Source organism: Triplophysa rosa, linkage group LG4 (assembly GCF_024868665.1).
Source record: "Triplophysa rosa linkage group LG4, Trosa_1v2, whole genome shotgun sequence".
NCBI lineage: Eukaryota > Metazoa > Chordata > Actinopteri > Cypriniformes > Nemacheilidae > Triplophysa > Triplophysa rosa.
In genome coordinates this window covers 15,566,515-15,593,802 of record NC_079893.1, presented here as the reverse complement: position 1 = coordinate 15,593,802, position 27,288 = coordinate 15,566,515, and the positions used below count along the sequence as shown (strand labels likewise).

Here is a 27,288-nt window from a genome sequence, read left to right as displayed (position 1 = left end):
TCAAACTAAATACTCTTCGAAGATACGAAGTATGCAATACTACTCTATAGGTACTCAAGATTAATATGAGATTGGCAGAAACCGCGTGTGTTAGGGCCTCTTTAAATATTATTTGTTCACAAATTTTTTAAAGTATGCAAAAAGCAGCATAACGATTAGATCAACAACAGCACCTGCATTCTTATACAGTATTATCATATTTTCATGGAACCTGCAGCGTTTTGGACAATGGATAAAAACTAAAATAATAAAAATCCAAAGTATAAAATAAAGAGGCAAGAAAACAACCTAAATAATTAACAAATTATGACAAAACGAAAACACAGAAACACAGGCAACGTTTATTTCTGTCGACGTTTTTTCACCAAATAAAAATAGCAGGCCTACCTCAATCTAAAGCTTTGCTAGTTTTTATTTAATAAAGTAACATGTTTATGTGTTTTGGGGACAATCTGGAGCCTGTTGACAGTTAGGCCGCATTTACACTGCAATTCCGTTTTTGTGACTACACATCGGGTATTGTTCGACTTGGCGTAACTCGAGGAATCAAACGAGATCACTCATGATTTAAGAGTAAAGTTTTCCAAAGTTATAGGCAAAAACAGCCATATTTCATATCTCTGGAACACTAGGTGGCGCTGTGTCTAAACACAGCATGTTACCCAGTGGTGTAGCTGGGGCCATACGCACGCATACACTGTATGCTTACTTTTTCCACAGCGCTGTTTGTGTATAACGACTTCTAATGATCTATATTATCGTATACCCACTTGTTCTCCTGCTTAACGTCTCCAAGCTGCTTTTGTGAATGTACTTATAATGTATCGCGTTCACAATTCGTTTGTACAATTGGTGCATTTCTTAAGAAAATACACAATATTTATTGCGAAATGAAAGAGTCAGTATTGATAAAACTGCTCACTTTTAGTCAAAACTGGTTTAAAGGGCGCTCACCGGCAATGGCTACTGTCATCTGTTCCGGGCCTCCGGCTCGAGAGAGATTGAAACTGAATTCACGGGTTCTCTTGCGCTGCTTTATCTCTTTATGATATTGCAGTGCATCGTAAATCTTTGATATCTGTCAACTTTTAATACTAGCTTTCTTTAAATAACACGTGATTAAATGAAACAAAGCACTTCCATAGCCCTACTGTGTAAAAATGCACAAATCTGTAAAGGGAATGAGGATACAGAGAAAATGTAAGGAAGAATCCTTACATTTTCTCTTTATCCTCATTCCCTTTACAGTCGTTTTAAACCTTAGGTTTAAGGTTACGTTTATTCTTCATTTAAAATAATGTAGTCTTGTTTTTACCACAACGTTTACTTCACACATTAACATCTTCCCTCTAAAAAAAAGTATTGACACAGAGATGGCAGTGATGACAAAGTTACATCTAAGTTATGTAACCTTGTGTATGTGATGTGTTAAAAAAATGTGATGCTTTGTAAAAATTTAGTATTGTGGACAACGCTCTAAGCCACATGTGTCAATTACAAGGCCCGCGGGCCAGAAACGGCCCGCCACTACTTTTAATCAGGCCCTCCAACAAATTCTGGTTATTATTTTAATGTGGCCTGTTTGCTGTTTACGTTAGTGACAATACAACATTGACACGCAGGTGGCGCTGTCGAGCTCTACTCAACACTAATTATATCAGAGAATACTGGGTGATAACTGTATACAGCGTAAAAAAAGCTAAAAGGTGGTTAGCACAATGGCTAAAAAAAGAAAAGTTGACAGCGAATATCGACAATTCCAACAAAGATGGGAAACAGATTATTTATTCTGTGAGTACAAGGACAAGCCAATGTGCCTCATATGTCAAGAGTCACTAGCAGTTTTTAAAGAATATAATCTTAGGAGGCATTTCGAAACGAAGCATGACCAATATGGATGCATGGACATGGATATGCGGCAGCGAAAAGTCAAAGAACTGAAACACAAACTTCAGCAACAACAAAACATGTTCACTCGCATGAACAGTCATAGTGAGGGAGCTGTGAAGGCAAGCTTCATAATTGCAGAGGAAATAGCAAGAGCATGCAAGCCGTTTACAGAGGGAGAATTTATTAAAAACTGTATGGATACGGTATGTGGTGTTGTTTGCCCGGACAAAAAACAAGCCTTTGCTAACATCAGCCTTTCTCGAAACACTGTGGCTAGTCGAGTGGATGAGCTGGCCTCTGACATACAGGCCCAGTTAAAAGATAAAGCTAAGGACTTTGTTGCATATTCACTGGCCGTAGATGAGAGTGCAGACAAAACGGACACTGCCCAGCTCTCTATATACATTCGAGGGATAGATGCACAGTTTTCCGTCACTGAGGAACTTTTGGATATAAGAGCGATGCACGGGACAACATCTGGACAGGACATTTTCTCACGAGTGGAACAGTGTGTCAGTGATGCAGAATTGCAGTGGAATAAACTTGTTGGTCTTACAACGGACGGTGCACCTGCGATGTGCGGTGAGTTCCGTGGCTTGGTCGGTTTGGTTGGAGAAAAGCTGGGGCACACAGGTGAAAACCTGACAGCCTACCACTGCATCATTCACCAGGAGGCATTATGTGGAAAGGTGCTGGATATGGGACATATAATGACAGTTGTAAACAAAACAGTAAACTTTATTCGTTCACGGGGTTTGAATCACCGGCAATTCAGGGCACTTTTAGAGGAGGAACATTGCGTGCATGAGGATGTGCCATACCACACAGAAGTGCGCTGGTTAAGTCGGGGTAGTGTTGCGACGATTTTTTGATACTCGCACTGAGATCGCGCGTTTCATGGAAAGCAAAAATAAGTCCATCCCCGAGCTCGAGAATGAAAAATGGCTGAGCGACTTGGCATTTATGTGTGATATAACGGAGCACCTCAACAATCTAAATGTAAAACTCCAGGGTCGAAAGCAGCTAATCACTGAAATGCGAGACTCGGTAAATGCGTTTCAAATGAAACTGCGCCTGTGGGAGGGCCAGATGCGCCAAGCGAACCTGTCTCATTTTCCCGTTTGCCAGTCAGTCAGTGACAAGGTCACCATCACATTCCCGACTGAACTGTATGCCGTCAAACTGAACACACTGAAAGCGGAATTCAGCAGGAGATTTGCTGATTTTGAATCACAGAAGTTCAACTTCGACCTGTTTGCAAATCCATTTGTAGTTGATGTTGACACTGCACCCGAGCACTTGCAAATGGAACTAATTGAATTGCAATGTAATACTCATCTAAAAGCCCAATACCAGTCAGTTGGGGCAGCTGAATTTGCACCTCTACTCCCTGAATCGATGCCACACCTTCGCCTTCACGCTGCACGCATCATGTCTATGTTCGGAAGCACCTACTCCTGCGAGCAGATGTTCTCCATAATGAAGCTGACTAAAACATCCCACAGATCCCGCCTCACAGACGAGCATCTGGTCTCTGTATTAAAGGTAGCCATGGCAAGGGACATTAACCCTAGAATAGACAAGATCATTTCTAAGAAAAGGTGCAGAGTGTCTGGTAAGAGTTAAAAAGTGGCATGTCTAATTTGTTTAGATTTGACATAAGTCCATGAATGTGTCCTTTCAAGTTCAAGTTGAAAGCCAGATAATGCAATATCAGACAACTTGTTGACTGTTTTGCTCTATCATACAGTTTTGCTGTAAATTTCTTGTTTTGTTTTGAGAAAAAAAAGATACTGCATGTGACAAAAATGTGTTGCATTATGAAGTTCTGAAGTATCTCGAAAAAATGAATTTAAAACTTTGTTATTTTAATTAATAGTTTTATGCAGTTACTAGTACACTTACATTTATTCATTAAACAAAAGAATGCTGTAAAATGTATGTCTGGCCCCTGAATTTATTACCAACCCTCAGCATGGCCCTTAATAAATTTGGATTTGACACCCCTGCTCTAAGCCATTACATTTTATATATATATCTCTTGACCACTAGGGGGTGCTGGCTTAAAACATCACAGGAACTCTCAGAATATGGTCATGACGAACAATACCAAGTTTCATTGCGTTCATGAAATATTGCATTTAAAAACAAATTTCCAGAAGGGTGACGGCCACAATGGCCGGCTAACGAACACTAACTACAAAGGAAAAAATATGGACATTTCTGATGATGAATTTTGAAAAACATAAAAACACTTAACACCATACATTGTCTTATAACTTTTGACCATTAGATGGCGCTGTCACCAAATTTCTATGGTGCGCACAAGATGTGCCTATGATGATACGTACAAACTTTCATGTCAATACACAAAGTTTTGCAGTGTCAATTTTTAAGTCAATCAGACCTTATTTAACATTTTGTTTATTTATAAGGCCACTATGTGGTGCAGCCCCACCACCATTTTGTGTGTTCTAAGACTGTGTCTATAAATTAACATGTAAAATATGGTGAAGATATCTCATTTCGTTTATAAGTTATAAGCATATACATTCAGAAATACAAGTCTTTTTTGACCACTTACCATAGAACATTTGACATTTGGCTTGTGATATATTACATTTACATTTATGCATTTGGCAGACGCAAAGCGACTTACATTGCATTATCCTATACATTTGTTTCTAAGTATGTGCAATCCCCTGGGATCGAACCCACGACCTTGGCGTTGTTAGCGCCATACTCTTACCACTGAGCTACAGGAAATATATAGTGAACTAGCTAAGGTTCCGTGTTTTCTATGCTGGTTTCGTCTCGATCGGAGTAACAGTTGCGAAGTTTTTTGCGCTAAATCACACAGGCCAAACCATAAGGTGAAACCCTGTAGCATGTTTGGTATCGTTGGACTCGACAAGGATTCAGAAATCTAAGGACATGACTCCCACGAAAATCGGTCAACCGCAGACAAAGTTATAGGCCTGTAAATATATGTCCTCACCACTAGGTGGCGCTGGACTGGCACTTTGCGGTCCATCTCATGGCATTGTGCTGATGACCCATACCGAATTTCGTAATGATGCAGTATTGCGTTCGTAAAATACAGCATTTTACTACATTACTCAATATGGCAGACACCCAAAATGGCTGACATAGGAAAACTGGATATCGTTCGACTCGCATGACACCCTGCATCTAACGTGACCAAATTATTTTTGGACAAACCGTTCTGAAGTTATAGGCAAAAATAGCAATTTTTCATAACTTCAGACCAGTTGGTGGCGTTGTGACGAAACACAGCATGTTTCTTCAGGTCCCTTCAGGGCTTGACCCCTAATAATATTAATAAACATTAGAAAAACAATAGGGCACTGCACCTTGGTGCTCGGACCCTAGTAGCATGCATGCTAGACCCTATACCTACAAATTCCTTCCTCCAAAGGAATAACATCAATGAAGAATTCCAGTCTGGATTTAGAGCACATCACAGTACAGAGACTGCTTTGATCAGAGTTACAAATTATATGCTTTTGGCGTCTGACCGTGGCTGTATCTCCCTATTGGTGCTGCTAGACCTAAGTGCTGCATTCGACACCATTAACCACAGCACACACTTACAGAGACTTGAAAATTACTTCTACATTAATGGAATAGCTTTGAAATGCTATAAATCTTACTTATCGTTTTCAATTTGTAGAAATAAACCGCGAGGTGTCGCAAGTCCAGTATGGTGTACCACAGGGCTCAGTTATAGGGCCTCTGCTCTTCACAATATTCATGCTACCTCTAGGAGATATAATTAAGACACACAGAGTTAGCTTTCACTGCTATGCTGATGATACTCAACTTTATATTTTCTTGAAGCCTCACGAAATACAGCAGTTCAATAGAATAATGGAATGTGTAGTCGATATAAAAACTGGATGAGTAAAAACTATTTATAACTGAACTCTGACCAAAACAGAAATGTTACTTATTGGACCGAAAACCGGCATACGTAACAACCAAGAATAATGCTTAACAATTGATGGATGTTCCATAAAACCCTCGTCGTCAGCAAAGAATCTTGCTGTTTATTCGATCTGTCTGTCATTTAAAAGCCATGTCGCCAACACCTGTAAAACCATGTTTTTCCATTTTAAGAATAAATCTAAACTATGTCATATGCTGTCACTATCAGATGCAGAGAAGCTAATTCATGCATTCATGATGTCAAGACTAGATTATTGTAACGCAGGTGGTTGTCCTGTGGGCTTATTACAAAAACTCCAACTTGTTCAAAACACAGCAGCTCGAGTTCTCATACAAAAAAAAAAAGAATGAGCATTTTAGCCCGGTTCTATCAACATTGCAGTGGTTACCTATTAAGCAACGCATTAACTTTAAAATCTTATTGATTACCTATAAAGCCCTACATGGTTTAGCTCCTCAGTACCTGAGTGAGCTTCTCTTGTATTAACTCAACTCAACTCAACTCAACTCAACTTTATTTATATAGCGCTTTTACAATTTTCATTGTTACAAAGCAGCTGCACATGAGACACATTGACTACAAGCAAAACAATCAAAGTTGTACCTGCAAAAACAAGAAAAGGTTGAAAACACAGAAGACAGACACACCCACACACAAAACACTCCACACACACAACACGCACACGCACCAACACACACAGACACAGAGACACACACACACACGGATGCGCACGCACACACACACACAACACACACACACACGTACGTACACGGACAAGTACGCACACACGCTCAGTGAGAGCACACATTTAGGATAAAGGAGAGAGAAGCACAGGTCAAATATAACAGATAATAAATTCCTATATGCAATATTAATTAAGTAAAACTTTAAAATTCTAAAGCAGCCCCCCCGGTCAGGCAGATAGTGCAAAAACAGTATGCAAACGGTGGCGAGGAACCCAAAACTCTAATCGAGAAAAAAAACCTCAGGAGAACCCAGGCCCAACCAGGGGATTCCAGTTCCCCTCTGGCAAAAGCTGCTGCCTCTGCACAAGCTCCAGAGAACTTGCACAACAAGGCTAAATAAAATAAATAAACTTAATAATAAAATAAATTATAGTTTAAGATTATCATTAATAATCTAATAGCATTTGAAGTTTTGTGGTGAAGACATGTCAAGAGACCGCGTCCTTCTTTATCCAGCTCTATCATCTCAGCTCTTGTCAGGTCCCCACTTCCCATTCTCCGCTCTACCATCAGGTCAGGCCATGAACTGCATCCTGCTCGCTGTGGTAACCTTGGAACAATGAGACAAGACTGGCTGAGAGTAGAGTACTGTTCTGTACTCTTTGATGCAACAAGTACATCAGTTGTGTTTTTGGTTCCGGTTGATCTAACTAATGCAGCCTAAACCCTCTGAAGATTTATATTATGGAAGAGTAGTGTATGCAAGATTAAAAAGATGCGTCTTTAGTCTAGATTTAAACTGACAGAGTGTGTCTGCCTCCCGGACAGTGCAGGGAAGACTATTCCAAAGTTTAGGCGCTAGATAGGAAAAGGATCTACCACCTGCACTTGATTTTGAAATTCTAGGTATTACCAACTGACAGGACGCCTGAGAGCGTAATGCACGTGAAGGACTGTAATACAAAAGGAGTTCATTCAAGTACTGAGGAGCTAAACCATGTAAGGCTTTATAGGTAATAAGCAAGATTTTAAAGTTAACGCGATGCTTTATAGGTAACCAGTGCAAGGTTGACAGAACCGGGCTAATATGTTCATACTTTTTTGTACGTGTAAGAACTCGAGCTGCCGCGTTTTGGACCAATTGGAGTTTTTGTAATAAGCCTGCAGGGCAACCACCTAACAGTGCATTACAGTAATCTAGTCTTGATGTCATGAATGCATGAATTAACTTCTCTGCATCTGAGATTGACAGCATATGACGTAGTTTAGATATATTCTTAAAATGGAAAAACGCAATTTTACAGGTGTTGGCGACGTGGCTCTCAAATGACAGATTACTATCGAATAGAACGCCAAGATTCTTTGCTGACGACGAGGGTTTTATCGAACGTCCGTCAATAGTTAAACAGTATTCTTGGTTGTTACTTATAGCAGTTTTCGGTCCAATAAGTAACACTTCCGTTTTGTCCGAGTTCAGTAATAAAAAGTTGTTACTCATCCAGTTTTTTATATCGACTATGCATATTACAGTCGTATACTACGTTCTCAGGGCTCCGGTCAGTTGGTAATACCTAGAATTTCAAAATTAAGTGCAAGTTGTAGATTCTTTTCCTATCTAGCGCCTAAACTTTGGAACAGTCTTCCTTGTACTGTCCAGGAGGACACACTCTGTCAGTTAAAATCTAGATTGAGTCACGTCTTTTCAACCTTGCATACACTACACTTCCATAATACAAATCCTCTGACAGTTTAGGCTACATTGGTTAGAGAAACCGGAACCAGGAACACTTCCCATAACAACTGATGTACTTGCTGCATCAAAGAGTGTAGAACAGTACTCTACTCTCAGCTGTCTTTTCTCATTGTTCCAAGACTACAACAGCGAGCATGATGTAGTCCATGCTCAGACCAGATGGTAGACCTGAGATAGGGAAGCGGCGAACTGAACAGAGCTGAGAGAGGGAAGCGGCGAACTGAATAGAGCTAAGATGGTAGAGCTGAGAGAGGGAAGCGGCGAACTGAACAGAGCTGAGATGGGAGTGCTGAGAGAGGGAAGCGGCGAACTGAACAGAGCTGAGATGGTAGAGCTGAGAGAGGGTAGCAGCGACCTAACAAGAGCTGAGATGGAAGAGCTGAAAGAGGGAAACGGCGACCCAACCTCACTACAAATTTTCAACCACTATTAGATTATTAAAAAAATTATTAAACCTATTATCTACATTTTTACGGTTTATTTTCTTTATTTAGCCTAGTTGTGTAGGCCCTGTCGAGCTTGTAGAGATGCTGCAGTTTTTGCCAGAGGGGAACTGGTTCCCCTGGTTGGGCCTGGGTTCTCCCAAGGTGTTTTTTCTCCATTGGAGTTTTGGGCTCCTCGCCACTGTTTGCATACTGTTTGCCTGACCGGGGGGGGGGGGGGTGCTGCTGACATTAGCTTTAGAATTTAACGTTTTTGTATTTATTAATATAACATTCTGCTTAATTTTTTTATTATTACATATCGGAATTTATAGTCCGTATAATATTTGACCTGTGTTTCTCTCTCCTTTATTGATGTCTGCATCCGGTTCCTGTCTGCATCGCTGCCGGTGTTTTGTTTGTATCCCCACAAGGTTTGTATCTGCCGGCGTTTTGTTTGTATCCCCACACTTCGCTCTAATATTAGTGTATTTTATTACCATTACTTATCATTGTCGTTGCTAACTTATCCTTATATCTCAATAACCCTGCTTTTGTTATTTACTTTAAGATTCTAAACCAAAAGTGATAATTAATTTAACGCCGCTAGCATAGCAATAGCGTGTTAGCTTGCTTTCTGTTTACACTGTGGAATATCATCTTGCCTCTGGTTTGTCTTGTGTGCTAACTGTTTCTCTTTTTAAGCGAGTATACTACGATTCATCGAGCAACCTTGGTAAATGGGAATTGCACTTCAAACCCGGTGAGTTATGGCTTCTATTCCTATTATTGTTACTTGCACCTCATGTCATATGTTTAGCTTAGCCTTCTCTGTCAGCTGCGAGGGTTTTATATGCGATAACTGCAGGGAAATAGTTAGGCTGACAGAGTATAACCACAGATGCTACGTCGAGCAAATGTTAATCATATATCTGTTTAGAGAGGGTTAATAACATCAAAATATTATTAGACCTTGTTAACAAAATACAACCAGTAATAATCTTTCCTTGTAACTTTATATCAACTAGACCCAACCCAGCCTCATACATTCATTCATAATTGAAAGCAAAACCAACAGTGTACAATAGCCGTGTAATTGGTATCAACCAGACTTTATGAAAGACCAAATAAAAAACAAAGTCATTGAAATCCATCAAAAAGTCTGATCTCCAAGGGAGTATCCAGAAAAGTCTGTAGCAATGTCTCCAAAATGGTAGATCACAAAGTTGACTCAAGCTCATATATGTTCCCAAAAATGGTAGCAATCCAAACAGAAGATTACGGAGTTGACTCAAGCTTACATATGTTCAGCCTTCATGGTAACATAACAAAAAGTCCTTCTATAAAACACAAATTAACTTCAATCAATAATCAGAAATAAATCTAACATATTTTAGGAAAATTACAACAATGATCTTTTACAAGAACATCAGCATTCAAATGAATTCCAATAAACAACAGATTACTTACATTTGGGCTTGAAACAAACTGTTTCCCAAAAACGACTAGTAGTAGTAAAAAAAAAACAAGTCACCATGCTTCCTGAGCAGTAGCCATTATATTTTCTTCTACTACACCCCCTTATTTTATCTAAACATTGAAACTCTTTACTCCCCCAGAGGTACGGAAAGTAATTGCAGCTTAAGAAAAAAAAGGTAACAGACCGAAGACTGTTACATAACCCTCCCCTCAGGGGAAGTCTTTACACACCCATAGCAAGCTTTCAAGTTTTGTACATGAAAAGTATCAACATGTTCTCGATTATCAAGAAATGAAACCGCATAGTTCACAGGCCCTAAACATTTCTCAATTTTAGCAGGCCCTTTCCACTTTGCAGATAACTTTGCCATGAAACTCTCATCTGCCTTGGACAGAGGATGGGCTCGGACCCAAACTATATCTCCAATTTGGTAGCTTGTCAGTTTTCTCTTCTGATCATAGTAGTGTTTTTGTTTGGACTGGGCCCGTTGGACATTCTCTCTTACCTCTTGGACCAGACATTGTTGTCTATCTATAACTGCATAAGAAGGGCTGTTAGGGTCAGGTGGCCGGTGAAGAGCTCTTTCTAAGGGTCCCTTCAGTTTCCTTCCGAGAGCAATCTCTGAAGGTGTATATCCGGTACTTTCATGCCAGGCAGTGTTGATTGCGAACCTAAATTCTGCTATCCATCTATCCCACTGTCGGTGGTGATCCTCCACATAAGAAGCCATCATTGTTACCAAGGTGCGGTTGACACGTTCTGTAAGATTGGTTTGTGGATGGTAAGCCGTAGTTCGTTTTTGAGTAACTCCCCATTGTTTACAGACTAAGTTGATGAGATGTGAGGTAAACTGTGCGCCACGGTCTGATAAGAGATAGGTCGGTGTTCCCCATCTTGTAAATATTTCCTCCACTAAGATCCGTGCTATCTGTGGTGCTCTAGCAACTCTTAAAGGAAAAAGTTACACCCATTTAAAACAGTAGTCGACCACAACTAATAGAAGTTAGTTCTGTTTAGCACTCCTAGGAAAAGGTCCCATCAAGTCCACACCAAGCATATAACCTGGTTCTACTACCGGAGTTGACTGTAGGGGACCTGATAGTTTTGAAAGAGACGGTTTATACTTCTGACAAACTTGACAGCTTTTACAGTATTTCCATACATCTGCACGTATACTTGGCCAGTATGCAACTTCTAGAAGCCTAAGAAGTGTCTTCATTTGTCCCAGATGTCCACTTAATGGGTTATCATGGGCATACTGTAGGAACTCTTTTCGAAGGCTTGTAGGAATGACTGATTGCAACTTTTACCCCAACAGACCACCAGGAACACTACGAAACAGCACCCCGTTTTCTTAAACATAACGTACTCGTGAAGCATCATAGTCCATAAATGAATCAGCCTTCTTGCCTAACTCTTGTGTCTCCGAGTCATCACGCTGTGCGTCGAAAAGTTGTGTTAGATCCACTGGAAAACTTGATGAATTGACAGGAGAATTGGTGGCTTTTACTACTGTTAACATCCCTGTGTGGGAAGTGGGTTCTAAGCTTCTGGACAACACATCGGGAACCACATTATACTGTCCCTTTCTGTATTTAACAGTGAATTAAAAAGCTTTCAGCCGGATGGTCCATCGGGTCAGCCTTGATGACAGCTTTGGATGTTGAAACACCCATGCCAATGCAGAGTGGTCAGTAATGACTTCAAAAGGCCGTCCTTCTAGGTATGGCCTCCACTTTTCTACACCCCAGATCACAGCAAGGCACTCTTTTTCTGAAATAGAATAATTTTGTTCTGCTCCGCGCAGCAATCTGGAAGCGTATGCTACTACATGCTCTTCATCATCCGATTCTTGTGTTAACACTGCCCCCAAACCAACCTCACTGGCATCAGTTTGTACTCTAAATGGTCTGTTAAAATCTGGTGGGACTAGTACAGGAGCACTGATTAGATCACTTTTGATGGTATCAAAGGCTTTTTGGCATTCGTCAGTCCAAGCCCATGTGGATTTCTTCTGCTTAAGAGCATGAAGTGGAGCAGCTTTCTCAGAAAACTTTGGAATGAATCTGTGGTACCATCCAGATAATCCTATGAAACGTTGTACTTCTTTAATGGTTTGAGGTACAGGGAACTCACGTATTGCAGACACCTTAGATGGATCTGTCTTAACTCCCTCTCCCGATACAAGGTGTCCCAAGAAAGTAAGAGATTTTTGAAAGAAATTACATTTCTTAAGATTCAGAGTGAGGCCCGCGCCATCTAGACAGCTAAACACTTGATCAAGGTGTTGTAAGTGTTTCTCTTCATTTTCCGAGTATACCACTACATCGTCAATGTAGACAAGGCAGCACTTCCCTTTGAATTCCTGAAGACTAAGCTCCATCAGTCTTTGAAAGGATGCTGCAGCATTTTTGAGGCCAAAAGGGAGACGTAAAAACTCAAACAGACCTGCAGATGTTACGAAAGCCGTTTTCTGTACACTATCTGGTTCCATTTCCATTTGCCAATAGCCCGTTTTAAGGTCAAGTGTACTAAACACTGTAGCTCCATGTAATGATTCTTGAATGTCCTGTATTTGGGGCATGGGATAGGCATCTAAGTGTGTCTTTGCATTTATACCACGATAATCCACACACAATCTCATTTCTCCATCCTTTTTAGGAACTATTACCACCGGAGACGCCCATGGAGAAGTCGATGTGCGGATGATTTTCTTGTCTAACAGCTCTTTGACTTCCGCATCAATAAACCGCTGTTTTACCCCTGACACTCTGTACGCTTTCTTCCTAACTGGTACTTCATTTGTTGTAATGATACAATGCTTGACTGTGCTTGTCTTGCCGATTTCATGTGTACAGACAGTTGGCCAATCCAGCATTAGTCCTTCTAACAAATGCTTACTCCGCTGTTTGGTGTCAGATTTTTGGACCAGTTGATGTATGGATTGCAGGGTTTCTTCTGTAACTGCAGGAGTAGGCAAAGCAATGTAGAAATGTATTGAAGAACCAGCATCATGAGACAGCAATGGAAAAATATCATCTTTGTCAGCATACTCTAATGATGGCAGTCTATACTGAAATTGCCTGAAATCTAACAAGATTCCTGAAGCCACCATAAAATCCATACCAAGAATTATAGGTACCGTCAGATCTACATCTCTCATAATATAGAGTGTCAAATCCCTTGTTCTTCCTTGAAGTTCACAATTCCAATCCAGTTTCCCAATAGCGGTCTGTTTTTGACCATTAGCTAATAGAAAATATTGACCTTTGCTAGAGTTACATTGTTCTTGATGTCGTAATTGTTTCCAGCAGGATTCTTGGATCAACGACAATGTACTTACAGTATCGATCATTGCTTGAAAAAATCTTCCATGGAGTGTAATCGGAAGTGCGATTGACTCAAGTTGAACAGCACTTTTGTCAGACTGCATGACTCTTGTATTAGCTTGAGAAGATTTAGACATCGGCCCTCGGCTTGTTGTTTTTTGTATTTCTGTATTAACTTGGCTCCAGTACCGTCGAGATTCATCAAAATCTCTTTCAATCTGGGTACCTATTCTTACTAGTTCATCCACATCTTTCACACTTCCCCTAAGAAGACTCGCTAGACGTGGATTGCAATTCCTGAGAATAGCTTGTACCACTTCTCTTTCAGCCATATTTCCGTTCTTTCTAATACATAACGCTCGATAATGGTAAGCAAAGTCTCTAATACTCTCTTTTGGACCCTGCTTTCTTTCAAGGAGCCTCCTTGCTGCTGCTTCTACATAATCTTCACTCAAAAAAGACCTTAGAAAAATGTCCTTGAACCGTTTCCAATTTTGTACATTTTTCTACTCTGCAAGCCACCAATCTTTAGCTGTACCTTTCAACACTGACGTAAGAGTAGCAAGTATCTCGTAGTCACAAAGGAGTCGGATGGCAAAGTATTCTTCACATCTCTCTATAAAGATAACTGGATCTTCATCTTCATGATTACTAAAATTTGGGAAGTCTATTTTTACAGGAGGGTGTAAAGACATCATGGACATAGTTTCTGTACAAGGTGATTGGTCACGGCGAATACTGCAAGTTTGATTCTTAACAGTGGTTACAAAAGATGGAACAGAAGGGGTTGGATCTTTATGGATAGGGGTAGATATTAAAGGAACCAGGGATTTTAGTTTGTAGTCAATTTGAGCATCTCGTCTCTTTAAACAATCAACCATGGATTTACCCAAATCCTGCATTTCAAGATTCAGCTTTTTTTGGACTCTTTCACATTCCCGTTCTATATGGTAATTCAATTTTTCCTCCACCTTTCTGCAGTCTCGTTGGACCTCGATAAAGGTAACAGATTCTCTCCCCTTCTCAACACATTCCTCCAAGCGGTTCTCCAATGCATCTAATCTGTCCAATATCTGTTGAAGGAGTTCTGATGTATGTGGCATTTGTACCTGTTCTTGTACCTCAGGTTCTAGCCCAGCCTCAAAAAAAGGGGGATGTGGCAAAGAATCAGCATTGTCCTCAACTTTTTCAGGCACAGTTCCTTCTTCATAAGAGTCAAAATAAAGATCACTGAACGTATTAATTAATTCTTTGACAGGCTCACTTCTGGTAAGAAATGCAACAGATAACAAAACAGGATTGGGTCCCGGCTCATCTTCCTGACTATCTTTTTGACTGGCCATGCTAACAAGGTAATAAGAAATATCTCATTGATGCATTAAAGGTCCCTGTTCAGGCGCCATTCTATAACCACAGATGCTACGTCAAGCAAATGTTAATCATATATCTGTTTAGGGAGGGTTAATAACATCAAAATATTATTAGACCTTGTTAACAAAATACAACCAGTTATAATCTTTCCTTGTAACTTTATATCAACTAGACCCAACCCAGCCTCATACATTCATTCATAAATGAAAGCAAAACCAACAGTGTACAATAGCCGTGTAATTGGTATCAACCAGACTTTATGAAAGACCAAATAAAAACCAAAATAGTCATTGAAATCCATCCAAAAAAAGTCTTTATTCCAAGGGGAGTATCCAGAAAAGTCTGCTGAGCAATGTCTCCAAAATGGTAGACACAAAGTTTGACTTCAAGCTCATATATTTCCTCAAAAATGGTAGCAATCCAAACAGAGATTAGAGAAGTTGACTCAAGCTTACATATGTTCCACCTCATGGGTAAATAAAAAAAGTCCTTCTATAAAACTACAAATTAACTTCAATCAATAATCAGAAATAAATCTAATACAATATCAGTGAAATTCGACAACAATGAATGCTTTTTACAAGAACCATCAGCATTCAGATGGAATTCCCAATAAACCAACAGTATTACTCTACCATTTTGTGCTTGAAACAAACTGTTTCCCCAAAAACGACTAGGTAGTAGTAAAAAAAAAACAAGTCACCATGCTTCCTGAGCAGTAGCCATTATATTTTCTTCTACTACACCCCCTTATTTTATCTAAACATTGAAACTCTTTACTCCCCCAGAGGTACGGAAAGTAATTGCAGCTTAAGAAAAAAAAGGTAACAGACCGAAAAGACTGTTACAGAGAAGATCTTAGAATTAGAGTCTTGCATCCAATCTTTATCTGAGGATAGTAAGAGTGTAAGGACCATAGAAAACACTTTGGATGCGAGCAACATTAGCGCACACAGCTCGGTTCCGGTTGAAAATCCCCCGCAGCTGGGAAACTTCGTGACTGTGAGACGGCGTAGTCGCAGGACAAAACATCACTCAACCTTCCGATTACAGTCTCGAACATGTTTGCCCCGCTCAGTGATGCACCGACTGAGAAACCTGCTGAAAGTGCCCTAGTTATCGGTGATTCTATTGTTCGGAACGTTAACATAGAGGCCACCAGCCACCATAGTCCAATGTTTACCGGGAGCCAGAGCGCTGACATCAAGTCAAATTTAAATGTGCTGGCTAAGGCTAATCGTAAATTCAGTAAGATTGTATTCACGTCGGCACAAATGATGTTCGACTCCGTCAATGGAGATCACAAAAGATAACATTAAAGAGGTGTGTGAGCTCGCAAGCATGATGTCAGACACTGTAATATTCTCTGGCCCCCTCACTGCTTATCGTGGTGATGAGATTTATAGCAGATTATCATCACTAAATGGCTGGTTGTCTGAGTGGTGCCTGCAGAATGATATAGTTTTTATAAATCAACTGGAAGAGTTTTGAGGGCAGACCTGACCTGTTTAAACGAGATGGTCTCCATCCCTCCTGGGCTGGGGCTTCCCATCTGTCTAGAAATGTGGCAAAAAGTCTTAATAATGCTAATGCTAAAGCTTGACTCCTGGGCCCAGGTCAGGGAGCAGACAGAATGGCTTAACCAACTGTCTGCTTGCCGTCTCTTGTCGCAGAATACACAAAATGTACAACATGTAATAATCCGTTCTCCCAAACATCACAAAATAGAGACTGTGTCTGTCCCCCGGATTAGCAAACATAAAATAATGCGTAAACCTCTTGAAAGTAATCTTAATAAACGTTAAACAGATTAAACATGAACAAAATACAGATAATCAACTATTACGACTCGGATTGCTAAATATTAGACTCTCTCTAATAAAGCACTTTTTGTTAACGATATGATAACAGATCATAAAATAGACATGCTCTGTTTGACAGAAACATGGCTAAAACCAGATGATTATATTGACTTTAAATGAATCTGTCCCCCAAGATTATTATTATAAACATGAGCCTCGTCTAAAAGGCAGAGGGGGAGGTGTCGCAGCACTTTACAATAACTCTTTAGCATTTCCCAGAAGTCGAACTCTAAATATAATTCTTTTGAAGTCATGGTTCTTCATGTTTCAACACCTAATACTAAAGATAAAACACTTTTTAAAATTTATTCTAGCTATTGTATATAGGCCTCCAGGGCACCACACAGATTTTATTAAAGAATTTGGTGGGTTCTTATCAGAACTAGTACTGGCCGCAGATAGACGTCCTTGTCGTTGGTGACTTTAACATCCATGTAGATAACGATACAGATGCCTTAGGAATGGCTTTCAACATGTGTCAGGACCCACTCACCTTCGTAATCATACTTTAGATTTAATACTGTCTTACGTATAAATGTGGACGACGTTAAAATCCTTCAGCAGAGTGAAGACATTTCGGATCATTATAGGGCCCGAGCCGAGGAGCAAGCCACCGGCTTGCACCGTAGTGCAGAGCCCTTTTGTTTCTGTTTTGTTTATTAGGGCCCGAGCACGGAGGAGCAAGCCACCGGCTTGCACCGTAGTGCAGAGCCCTTTTGTTTCTGTGTTGTTTATTCTTCTTCTTCTTCTTCTCCCTCTTTTGATCGCTAATTTGAAGGCCTAAACATGCTCAAAAACTCACAATAATTTGCACACGCATCAGACCTTGCAAAAATTTACGTCTGATATGGGTTTTAAAATTAGGCGTGGCAAAATGGCTCGCTAGCGCCACCTAGAACTGCCCAGGCCACTACGCAATACGTACATGCACCAAATTTGGTGGGCTGATAGAACATCCCCGAATCATGTAAGAAAAGTCTCTTGGAGCATATCTCTAAACCCAACAGGAAGTCCGTTATTTTTGATTTCCTGTGCAATTTTGTAATTTGTTTCAATTTCCAGTCGTCGTACTTTAACGAACTCCTCCTAGAGTTTTAATCCGATCAACATCATCTTCATGTCATTCTACATCTTAAGGCCTTTGCGAAGCTAAATTGCGGAGATCCTGACTTTTCGTGGGGGAACGTGACCCTGGCGGCCTGCCAAAGTTTGGCGTTTCGCCATGAACAGGAAGTGTTGTAACTCAGGCATACAATGTGCCAACAGGCCCCAGACTTCACCCAGACTTCACACATTTGATAAAAGTCCTGGCCTGAAGACATCTACATGGTAATATTCAGATACAGTTATAGCGCCACCTGCAGGAAACAGGAAGTGACATGTTTTAAACTGTGATTAACTCCTCATAGAGATTTGAACAGATCAGCATCATATTTGAAGAGTACAGCCAGTATGATCTTCAGACCTTTGTGAAGATACATTGCAAGATCCTAACTTTTCGTTGAGGGGCGTGTCCGTGGCGGCCTGACAAAGTTTGATGTTTCGCCATGAAACAGGAAGCTATAGTCAACTCAGGCACACAATGTCCGACCGGCCTCACACTTCATATGTTTGATAAGAGTCCTGGCCTGAACACATATCCACGTCAGTGTTCACTTATAGTCATAGCGCCACCAGCTGGCAATAGGAAATATGGCACGGAAAAATCTATAATGTAACTCCTTATATGCACGTTGCCCACCGTTCACTGTTCCTGAGGCCGACGGGTGGTGATGGCACAGGGTTGCGGTTGCACTTTTGCGCGAGGGCCCGATCATCGCTGCTTGCAGCTTTAATCTGGTATTTGTTGCTTCACTGGCCTACGGCTGACAATAAAACTCATTGTTACAAATATGGTAGAACAATAACTTCAACTACCAAAGATGCGTTTCTCGATAATCTGCCCGAATTGTCTCAAATCGCTAGCATGAGAAATAACGTTGAAGATCTTGACACTACCATTGAAAATTTTAATTCCACCTTCTCGGTAACGCTAGACACAGTTGCTCCACTACGTTTAAAGAAGATTAAAAATGGCAGTCCCACACCGTGGTATAATGAACACACTCAGGCTCTAAAGAAAGCGGCCCGAAAAATGGAGCGCAACTTTAAGAAAACTAAATTAGAGGTATTTTGTACAGCATGGAATGATGGTATTCGAAAATACAGGAAAGCCCTAAAAACTTCTAGATCCGCCTACTTTTCATCACGAATAGAAGAAAACCATCACAACCCAAGGTTTTTATTTAACACAGTGGCTAAATTAACAAAAAATAAATCGTCAGTGACTTCTGATCCTGTATATCAGCATAGCAGTGATGAATTTATGAACTACTTCACATATAAAATCCAAGATATTAGAGAAAAAAATATAACAATGCAATCAGAAGTGAAACCCACTGAACAAACTAACTACAGCACCCCTAAGGAGATAATGCAATTATTTTATACCGTAGATCACGATGAGCTGTCTAAAATCATTAGATCATATAAATCAACAACATGCATGCTAGACCCTATACCTACAAATCTACTGAAAGAGATGCTCCCAGAAATTATAGATCCTATTCTTGGTATTATAAACTCATCTCTGACATTGGGACATTTGCCTAAAGCATATAAGGTGGCTGTTTTTTGTAAAAAAAAACAACTCGACCCTAGAGAACTAGGGAACTATAGGCCTATATCGAATCTACCTTTCATATCTAAAGTTCTGGAAAAAGTAGTTTCAACTCAATTATGCTCCTTCCTCCAAAGGAATGACATCAATGAAGAATTCCAGTCTGGATTTAGAGCATGTCACAGTACAGAGACTGCTTTGATCAGAGTTACAAATGATCTGCTATTGGTGTCTGACCAAGGTTGTATCTCGTTATTGGTGCTGCTTTGTAACAATGAAAATTGTATAAAGCGCTATATAAATAAACTTGAGTTGAGTTAATAATAAACGAAAAACAATAGGGCCCTAATAATAATAATAAACGAACGAAAAACAATAGGGCTCTGCACCTCGGTGCTCGGGTCCTAAATAATCCTTAGAAGAACAGGAGGGCCCTGCACCATTAGTGGCTTGGGCCCTAATAAAGGAACAAAAAAACGATAGGGTTCTGAGTGGCAAAAAGACTGAATGCAGCAGTGTTTCTAGAACAGTAATCACGAGTGGTCCAAATAATCACTTGACTCACAGTAAGTTGAGGAATAAAAAATAAAAGATTTAGGGAAAGTGACATCAATGCATACCCTTTGGACTAGAGAATTGACGGGGAGAGTATGAAAGTATGAGAGTATGAAAGCGTTTTTTGCCATTATATCGAGTCGGCTAAACGAGCCCATTTACAACTACCCCATTAACAACCATAGTAGGATAAACAACTACTATTGTGTTCAACAGAAAACATTTAGACAGGTTTGGAACAACTTGAGGGTGAGTTAATGACAGTTCATTTTTGGGTTAACCATTCCATTTTGAGCAGTATTTGTCACCTGTCACCTCACCTGATGTATACCAGCAGTTTATTTCCTATTACAACATGCTCATCTGTGGATAGAAAAACATGTCCACATAAATATGTGCAGTTTTGCTTAACTGGTGTCCATATGTGCGTATAGAGATGTAGTCAAGTTCTGTGTTCAACCTGTGAGAGGCTTTCCTTCATGCAGAGGAGGACAAATTGCCTGGAAGAGTTTCTAAAACAGTAAGAAAGCAAAACACTTAATTGGGGATAAACTAACATGTATTTAAATGCATTTTTTTTCATATTTTGTATGTTAAACACACACATGATTAAAGCACTGTTCTCTGCTTTGTCAGCTAATTACACTACAAGCGAATGCACAGAACATAGGAATAAAACCACATCAACTGCACACTGAACACTTATTTTCATACCTCCATGGGACTGACATAGTCATTTATGCCACTGTTGAACACATAGATCATGGCATCATACAGCTGGTTATCCCAGCACATCTTCACTACCTGAAAACATCCACATTTTAAAGTAAATATGTTGAGGCAAACAATATAAATCACAAAGAGCTGCATTTATGAGAGTTCTAATACACACACCTGTTTTATATCCAGGTTGGTGATGTCCATGTGGACAAGGCATCCCTCCACACTCTCTATCATGCCATTTTCCTGGAAATAGCTGAGAAGATCTCTCATGACAGGTGCGGTGAGACAGCCAATCCTCTCATTTAAAATGTATGGCTCCAGACTCTCCAAAAACACACCCCTGGCAACAGAGTTCTCCACCAGCCGAGGGTAAATTTCGTTAAACAGCAGGTCCCTAAGCAGCAGAATGCAAACGCTCATATAGGTAAATGCAATTATATACATACTTTTTTTGTCTGTTGTCCCGAAAAAAGGTCTTTTGTTTTTAGACAGATTTCCCTGATAAACATTATACCTTAAAATATAAAAGAGCGAGATCTGGGAGCGAGATCCGATGAAGCCTTATAATGCATTATAAGTACATTCTTAATGCAGGCAAAATTCCTTGTGAAAAACCTTATATGATGTATGGTCTCATAAACAATCATAACAACAGTTACAATTCATTGTATTATTTACCTATTTTGGTTAAAACATTTAACAGAGTGGTAATTTAAATAATTAAGTCATTAAAAGTTATGAACACTATCCTTAAAACATGATAAACTCCACGTAGTTACAATAGTTAACCCTGATAGCATATATATCCTTCTTTTAATTATATGATCACATTATAGAGCTTGTTTCATGAGTGGTCTGTCATCTGATGACAAAGTTATAAACTCTTATAAGTTATTGGATATGTTAGTTGTATCAGGTAGGACAGTTGTATGTAACATGTTGACAGGCGGGCGCAAATGTTATTTTTTATTATTATTTAACTGCCAGCGTTGGCAGTGTTGCAAGCTACTTGGAAAAACTGAGCTAAGCTAACAGTTACTCTACATTAAAGCCCAAGTGAAATCAAAAAAAGTTTTTTTCAACTTCGTCAATAAACTGATATGCTCCTATGTGCTGACAAAATTCCCATTAAGAAGATATAAACATTCAAAACTGACAGTCTGGCACATGCGTTCAAAAAAATCTAGAAATTCTATGACATCAAGCTAAACTCAGCTTCTTCATCTCAAGTTCTCATGCAATCAAATCTGATTTTTTAGGTTTTAACTTACTTCCTTCCAAATGGGATTTCAGTGATAAATAAGATATGAATATTATTATTACATAATTATTCAGAAGTTATTTTTTTCAAGTATAGGGGCAAATTTTGGAAGTGATTTTCAGAGGCAGTTTTTCTTTCTTCATAAGGGCATTTTTTATTATGACCTTATTAAACGTTAATGCATTGTCTTTTATATCAAAAACTTACAGTACATTTAATCAATTAATTAATTAATTCAACAAATAAGAATAATGACACATAGACAGAAAAACATTATCAACAAAAACTGCAGACCCAGCTACCACTTACCAGTTACGTAATGTATTGGTACTTTTTGGTAATTTTATGACCTAGCCCTTATCAACGTAGCTGGCACGTCCCATGCACATTATTTCATTAACATTAAATGACCAATTCATGACGTCGCCTGTACGAACTAAAAGGACGGTCCAGTTAAGTACTATATTCGTACAATTTTGGTAATTACATGACCTACAGGTAACGTAAATGGCAAGTTATGGGCACGTAATTTCATTCCCAATACAGGGTTGGTGTAGGTGTAGGCTTTGGGGAAATTTAATTTATTTGCATGACTTCCGGCCGTAGCTGTATCCCTTCTAGCCACAACCGTTTCATCTGTAGCCAGGTTTGTATTACAGATTTGCGCAAAACTTAAGCGATATTTTCTAAATGTCGATTAAAAAATATTTATAACGGAATGATTGCGTTTCCATTAAACTGTTATGCGATTAAAGTTTATTTGGTTTCTTCACGAAAAGTAATTCTGGCCATACTTTGTAGGTTTTAAGGCAGGTTGCAAACCAACTTTAGTGAATAGTGCCACCTACTGTGATGAAAGAGTAAAAAGAATTGTCTATATTTCCTATATTTTCATATTACCTCAATGTTCCTCATAAATCTCCATACTGCACTCACTCATTTCCTGAAGTTGGGCCATCATATGAGATATTACTTAATGTGAATTCCTTGCATCCTACCTTTACAAATGTTCTGCCAAAACACACCACGAATGGTCATGTGACTTTTTCGTACGCCACGTGACTAGTAAACACGACAAAAAGTGTTTCCATTGCAGTTTTGCGAAATACCTTTATCGTATTGCCTGAAAAAAAACCATGCAAGAGTGAAAACTTTTTTGAGATACATGGGAGTTTTTGCGATATATATTATATAGTTTGCGTATATTCTGTGATAAACTGTGATTGCATGTAATGTTCAATGCAGCAGCAGATCAAAATGTAAGGCTGTAATTGTCATTTTATCATCATCACTTTTTAGATCGCGACTGACGTAGTTAGTTTTTATTATACAGCGGCATATATTGAATACCTTTTATCTTGCGTCTTGTTAATTTCCGACCCTGATGTAAGCAATGTATGTTAGGAACCGAACACTCTTATCTAATTAATTATCTGCTAATGGAGCCTAACGATCACTGACACAATGAAAAGTTGGTCAGGAACCCTAAACCCAGGGCTAAATAATGACACTTACTTAAAACACGATGCTTCATTCTTGTGTTTCTCTATATCAGCATATTCTTTCTCATGCAATGGCGCTGCACAAACGTCAAAATAAAAGCTTCATTCAACGAGAGGTGAAATCAGATGTCAATCACCATCAGTAGCGAATAAAATTTTGGAGTGGCACCCATCGTGGCCAATTGGATGTCACACATATCCGTGTATGGTGGTGGTGTCACTTGCTGATCCACTTGCTGATATATAATTGGAAAGGTCTTAGCATGTAGCTTCCATATACAGTATGCAACAGATGTGTTTTTAGATGATTTTTAAAGATGGTTACAGAATCTGCTGATCTCGTAGCAAAAAGGCAGATCATTACATAATCGTGGAACATGTCCAGAGAATGATGATGATGATGCATTTTATTTTATAATGTGCTTTTCTTGCACCCAAAGCGCTACAACAAGTAAATACATCCATTATTAAGAAATACAACAACAAAACATCAATAAAGACAATAATAATAACAAGAGCTGCAAGCAGCACCACGGGGCCAAGCCCCCGAAGGCTTACCACAAGTGTAGCGCAGAGCCAAGACAGCTAAAAAACGGCATAAACAGAATAAACGTGAAAAACGGCCAGTTCAGGAAGAACAGGCAAGAGCGAAGTGCAGACTCAGTGGATCAAAAGTTACAGCCGTTTGAAAAGTGCATTTTTGAACTGCTGGTGGTACTATAGTCAGTGCTAGAGACCCCATACTTAGTCACTTGACTAATGAGTACCACCTCTACGAGTGTGCCAATTATCACCATTTTCCTATGTACAGTTAATAGGGCTGCCATAGAATCCCATTTGTTAAGAATAATAATACCAACAGAAACAATAGTGTCATGAATAATAAATGAGTGAAACATGGCAAAGTAAAAACGCTGTCTTAAAAATATGAGTTTTTAACTGTTTCTTAAAACTAGCTAAAGTGGGAGCATTCCTAATGGTTTAAGGAAGTGCATTCCACAACCTAGGGGCCGCTACAGAGGGGGAATGTATGAAGTAATTCAATCATTTAAGTATGAAGGAGCAGTTCCTTGTACAGCTTTGTATGTTAATGTAAGTGTTTTAAAATCAATACGAGATTTTACCTGAAGCCAGTGCAAGTTCCTGAGAACACCAGAGATGTGCTGACGAAAAGGAGTGTGAGTAAGGACACGTGCAGCTGAGTTCTGTATGTGATGCAAGCGCTTAATAGATTTTGCAGATAGGCCAATATAAAGGGCATTACAATAATCAACCCTAGAGGTAACGAAAGCACGTACAAGCCTTTCTGCATCGGGCTGCGAGAGGAAAGGCCTAATACTGGCAATATTCCGAAAAAATGAAAGAATACAGATTTTGAAATGCTCTTAATATATGCATCAAGTGTCAAATGAGAATCAAAAAGAACACCAAGATTTCGAATTTGGGAGGATGGAAATATTATGTAATTATCAAGATGAAATCTCCACCATTACAGAGAGCTGCTGGAGTGCCAACAAGAAGCACCTCTGATTTCCTAACATTCAATTTGAGAAAATTGTGGCACATCCATAGTTTAATTTCCTGCAAACAGTCAGAAAGTGTTGTCGAGATACCTGTTTCATTAGTTTTTGTGCTAATGTAGATCTGGGTATCATAGGCATAAAAGTGAAACCATAAACTATACTTCCTAATAATCTGCCCTAGAGGAAGCATGTAAATACTAAAGAGTATAGGGCCTAGAACAGACCTGAGGAACACCATAACAGACCTGTCCTATCTCAGATTTGCAGTTACCTAAAACAACAAACTGGTACGGTAAGGTAAGATTTGAACCACTCCAGCACTGTACCAGAGCTGATACCGATACTGATACCAAGCCAGGTCTCCAATCTATCAATTAATATTGAGTGACACACCATATCAAAGGCTGCGCTCAAATCTAACAGTACCAAGATCATAAAGGCACCAGAGTCAGCTGAGATAAGGAGATGGTTCATAACTCGAACCAAGGCAGTCTCAGTACTATGCCCTGATTGAAAGCCAGATTGAAAAGGTTCTAAAAGCATGTTCAAGGACAAGTGAGAATGAAGTTGTGACACAACCACACGTTCCAGAACCTTTGCTAAAAAGGGAAGATTAGATATGGGCCTATAGTTTGATAGGTCAGAGGTATCACACCCAGGCTTTTTAAGGACTGGTGTGATGGCAGCAACCTTGAGGGCTTGGGGGACAGATTCAGTAATAAGGGAGGTGCTGACAATGTTCAAAATGAGGGGACTGATAGATGACAGACACTCTTTAAGAAAAAAAGTTGGTACAGGATCCAAAATACAAATAGATGAATTCATTGTTGTACAATCTAGTCAGTAGTAAGTGTTTAAAACTAGAGAACAAATTTGGATGAAATTTTGAGGGATAAATCTCAGGCAGAGCACACAGGGAAGCAGAACTAATGGATTGATAGATATTCTCAATTTTTGCTGCAAAGAATTTCAAAAACGTGTTACATTGCTGTACAGTAGAACATATAGATGAATTGGTAGGTTTGAGTAGTTTGTTTGTAGTACTGAATTTGGTGCTCGTCATACATGTGTTTATGGACAGTAAGACCTGATTTATTATATTGCCGTTCAAACTGCCTGTTTTTAGCTTTGAGAGTCCCTAGCTCAGAAGTATACCAAGTTGATGATCTTGTGAATAAGACAACACATTCTTGAAGAATATTTTCGTCTCGTTTTTATAAGTTAACGAGTTAAAAGTTAACTTTATATAAGTTTTATAAGTTAACTTATATAAAGTTCGTCTCGTTTATATAAGTTTATAAGTAAACTTATAACGTTTTTATAAGTTTAACTTTATAAGTTAAAGTGTAATTTTTTTATTACAGTTTTCGGTATCACGCATTCCTTTTTATTTTGTTATCCTCTCGTTTTTGTCAGTGAAAACATGTCGTTAACGAATATTTTTGTTATAGTTTTCGTCAATGAAATTAATACTGATGTAAACTATTTAAAGTTAATCATCCATTATAAAATCTGCTGCACTTAAATGGTCTGGACAGAAGCTACGAAAGTAAGACTTGGCTACATTTTGTCATTTATATAACTATACGATGAACACGCGTCCTCCAGATGCGTCGCGCGTGTACAACATAATAATGCTGACTTTGTGTGTTTAGAGATGAATCGTTATGACATTTGCTGCAGAACATAATGGATTGGGAATTAATAGACAAATGTGTTATATGATGCTGTCATGTGGGGAAGTAAAGGAAGAATGTGAATTAAATGTTCTACCAAAATGACTTGCGTTTTTTACGAGTCTCATGAGTCACGAGTCTAAGTTAAGTCTCGAGTCAGCTGTCCACGAGTCCAAATCAAGTCACAAGTCTCTTTTTTTGCGACTTAAGTGCGACTCGAGTCCAAGTCGCGGACTCGAGTTTCCATCTCTGGTGGGAATAACATTGATCATACTTGAAAACTGTTTGAGATCAATGTTTTAAAGGGGAGATTTTTTTCTACTTTTACACAAATGTAATATAAATCATAAGGGCCCACAGAATGTGTCTGTGAAGTTTAAGCTCAAAATACATCAGAGATATTTTATTATACCATGCTCTAGTTGCCCAGTTTTGCATGCGAGGAGAAACGCGCTGTTTTGGTGTGTGTCTCTTTAAATGCAAATGAGCAGCTAGTCTCGGACCCCTTTTCAGCAGAAAACGCAGCCAGGCCTGTGAGCCTGTGCTTCCAATGACAGAATAAGAAACAAGGGTCACAAAGTGAATGAGAAACAAGGTCTCGTCTTTAAAGACCAATCACATTGTTT

At 39.3% G+C, this 27,288-nt stretch overlaps 1 protein-coding gene across 1 annotated transcript in view; it reads right to left on the bottom strand.

Moving 5' to 3' along the window:
- Positions 1-27,288, bottom strand: part of LOC130552577 (vacuolar protein sorting-associated protein 8 homolog) — a 293,391-nt gene that overhangs the window by 153,216 nt on the left and 112,887 nt on the right. Inside the window, exons 20-23 of the mRNA XM_057330929.1 lie at positions 20,872-21,094; positions 20,692-20,781; positions 20,438-20,489; positions 20,298-20,340 (exon numbers count right to left, since the gene is read on the bottom strand). Of these exons, the coding sequence (XP_057186912.1) occupies positions 20,298-20,340; positions 20,438-20,489; positions 20,692-20,781; positions 20,872-21,094 (408 nt within the window). The remainder of the gene's footprint in view (positions 1-20,297; positions 20,341-20,437; positions 20,490-20,691; positions 20,782-20,871; positions 21,095-27,288) is intronic.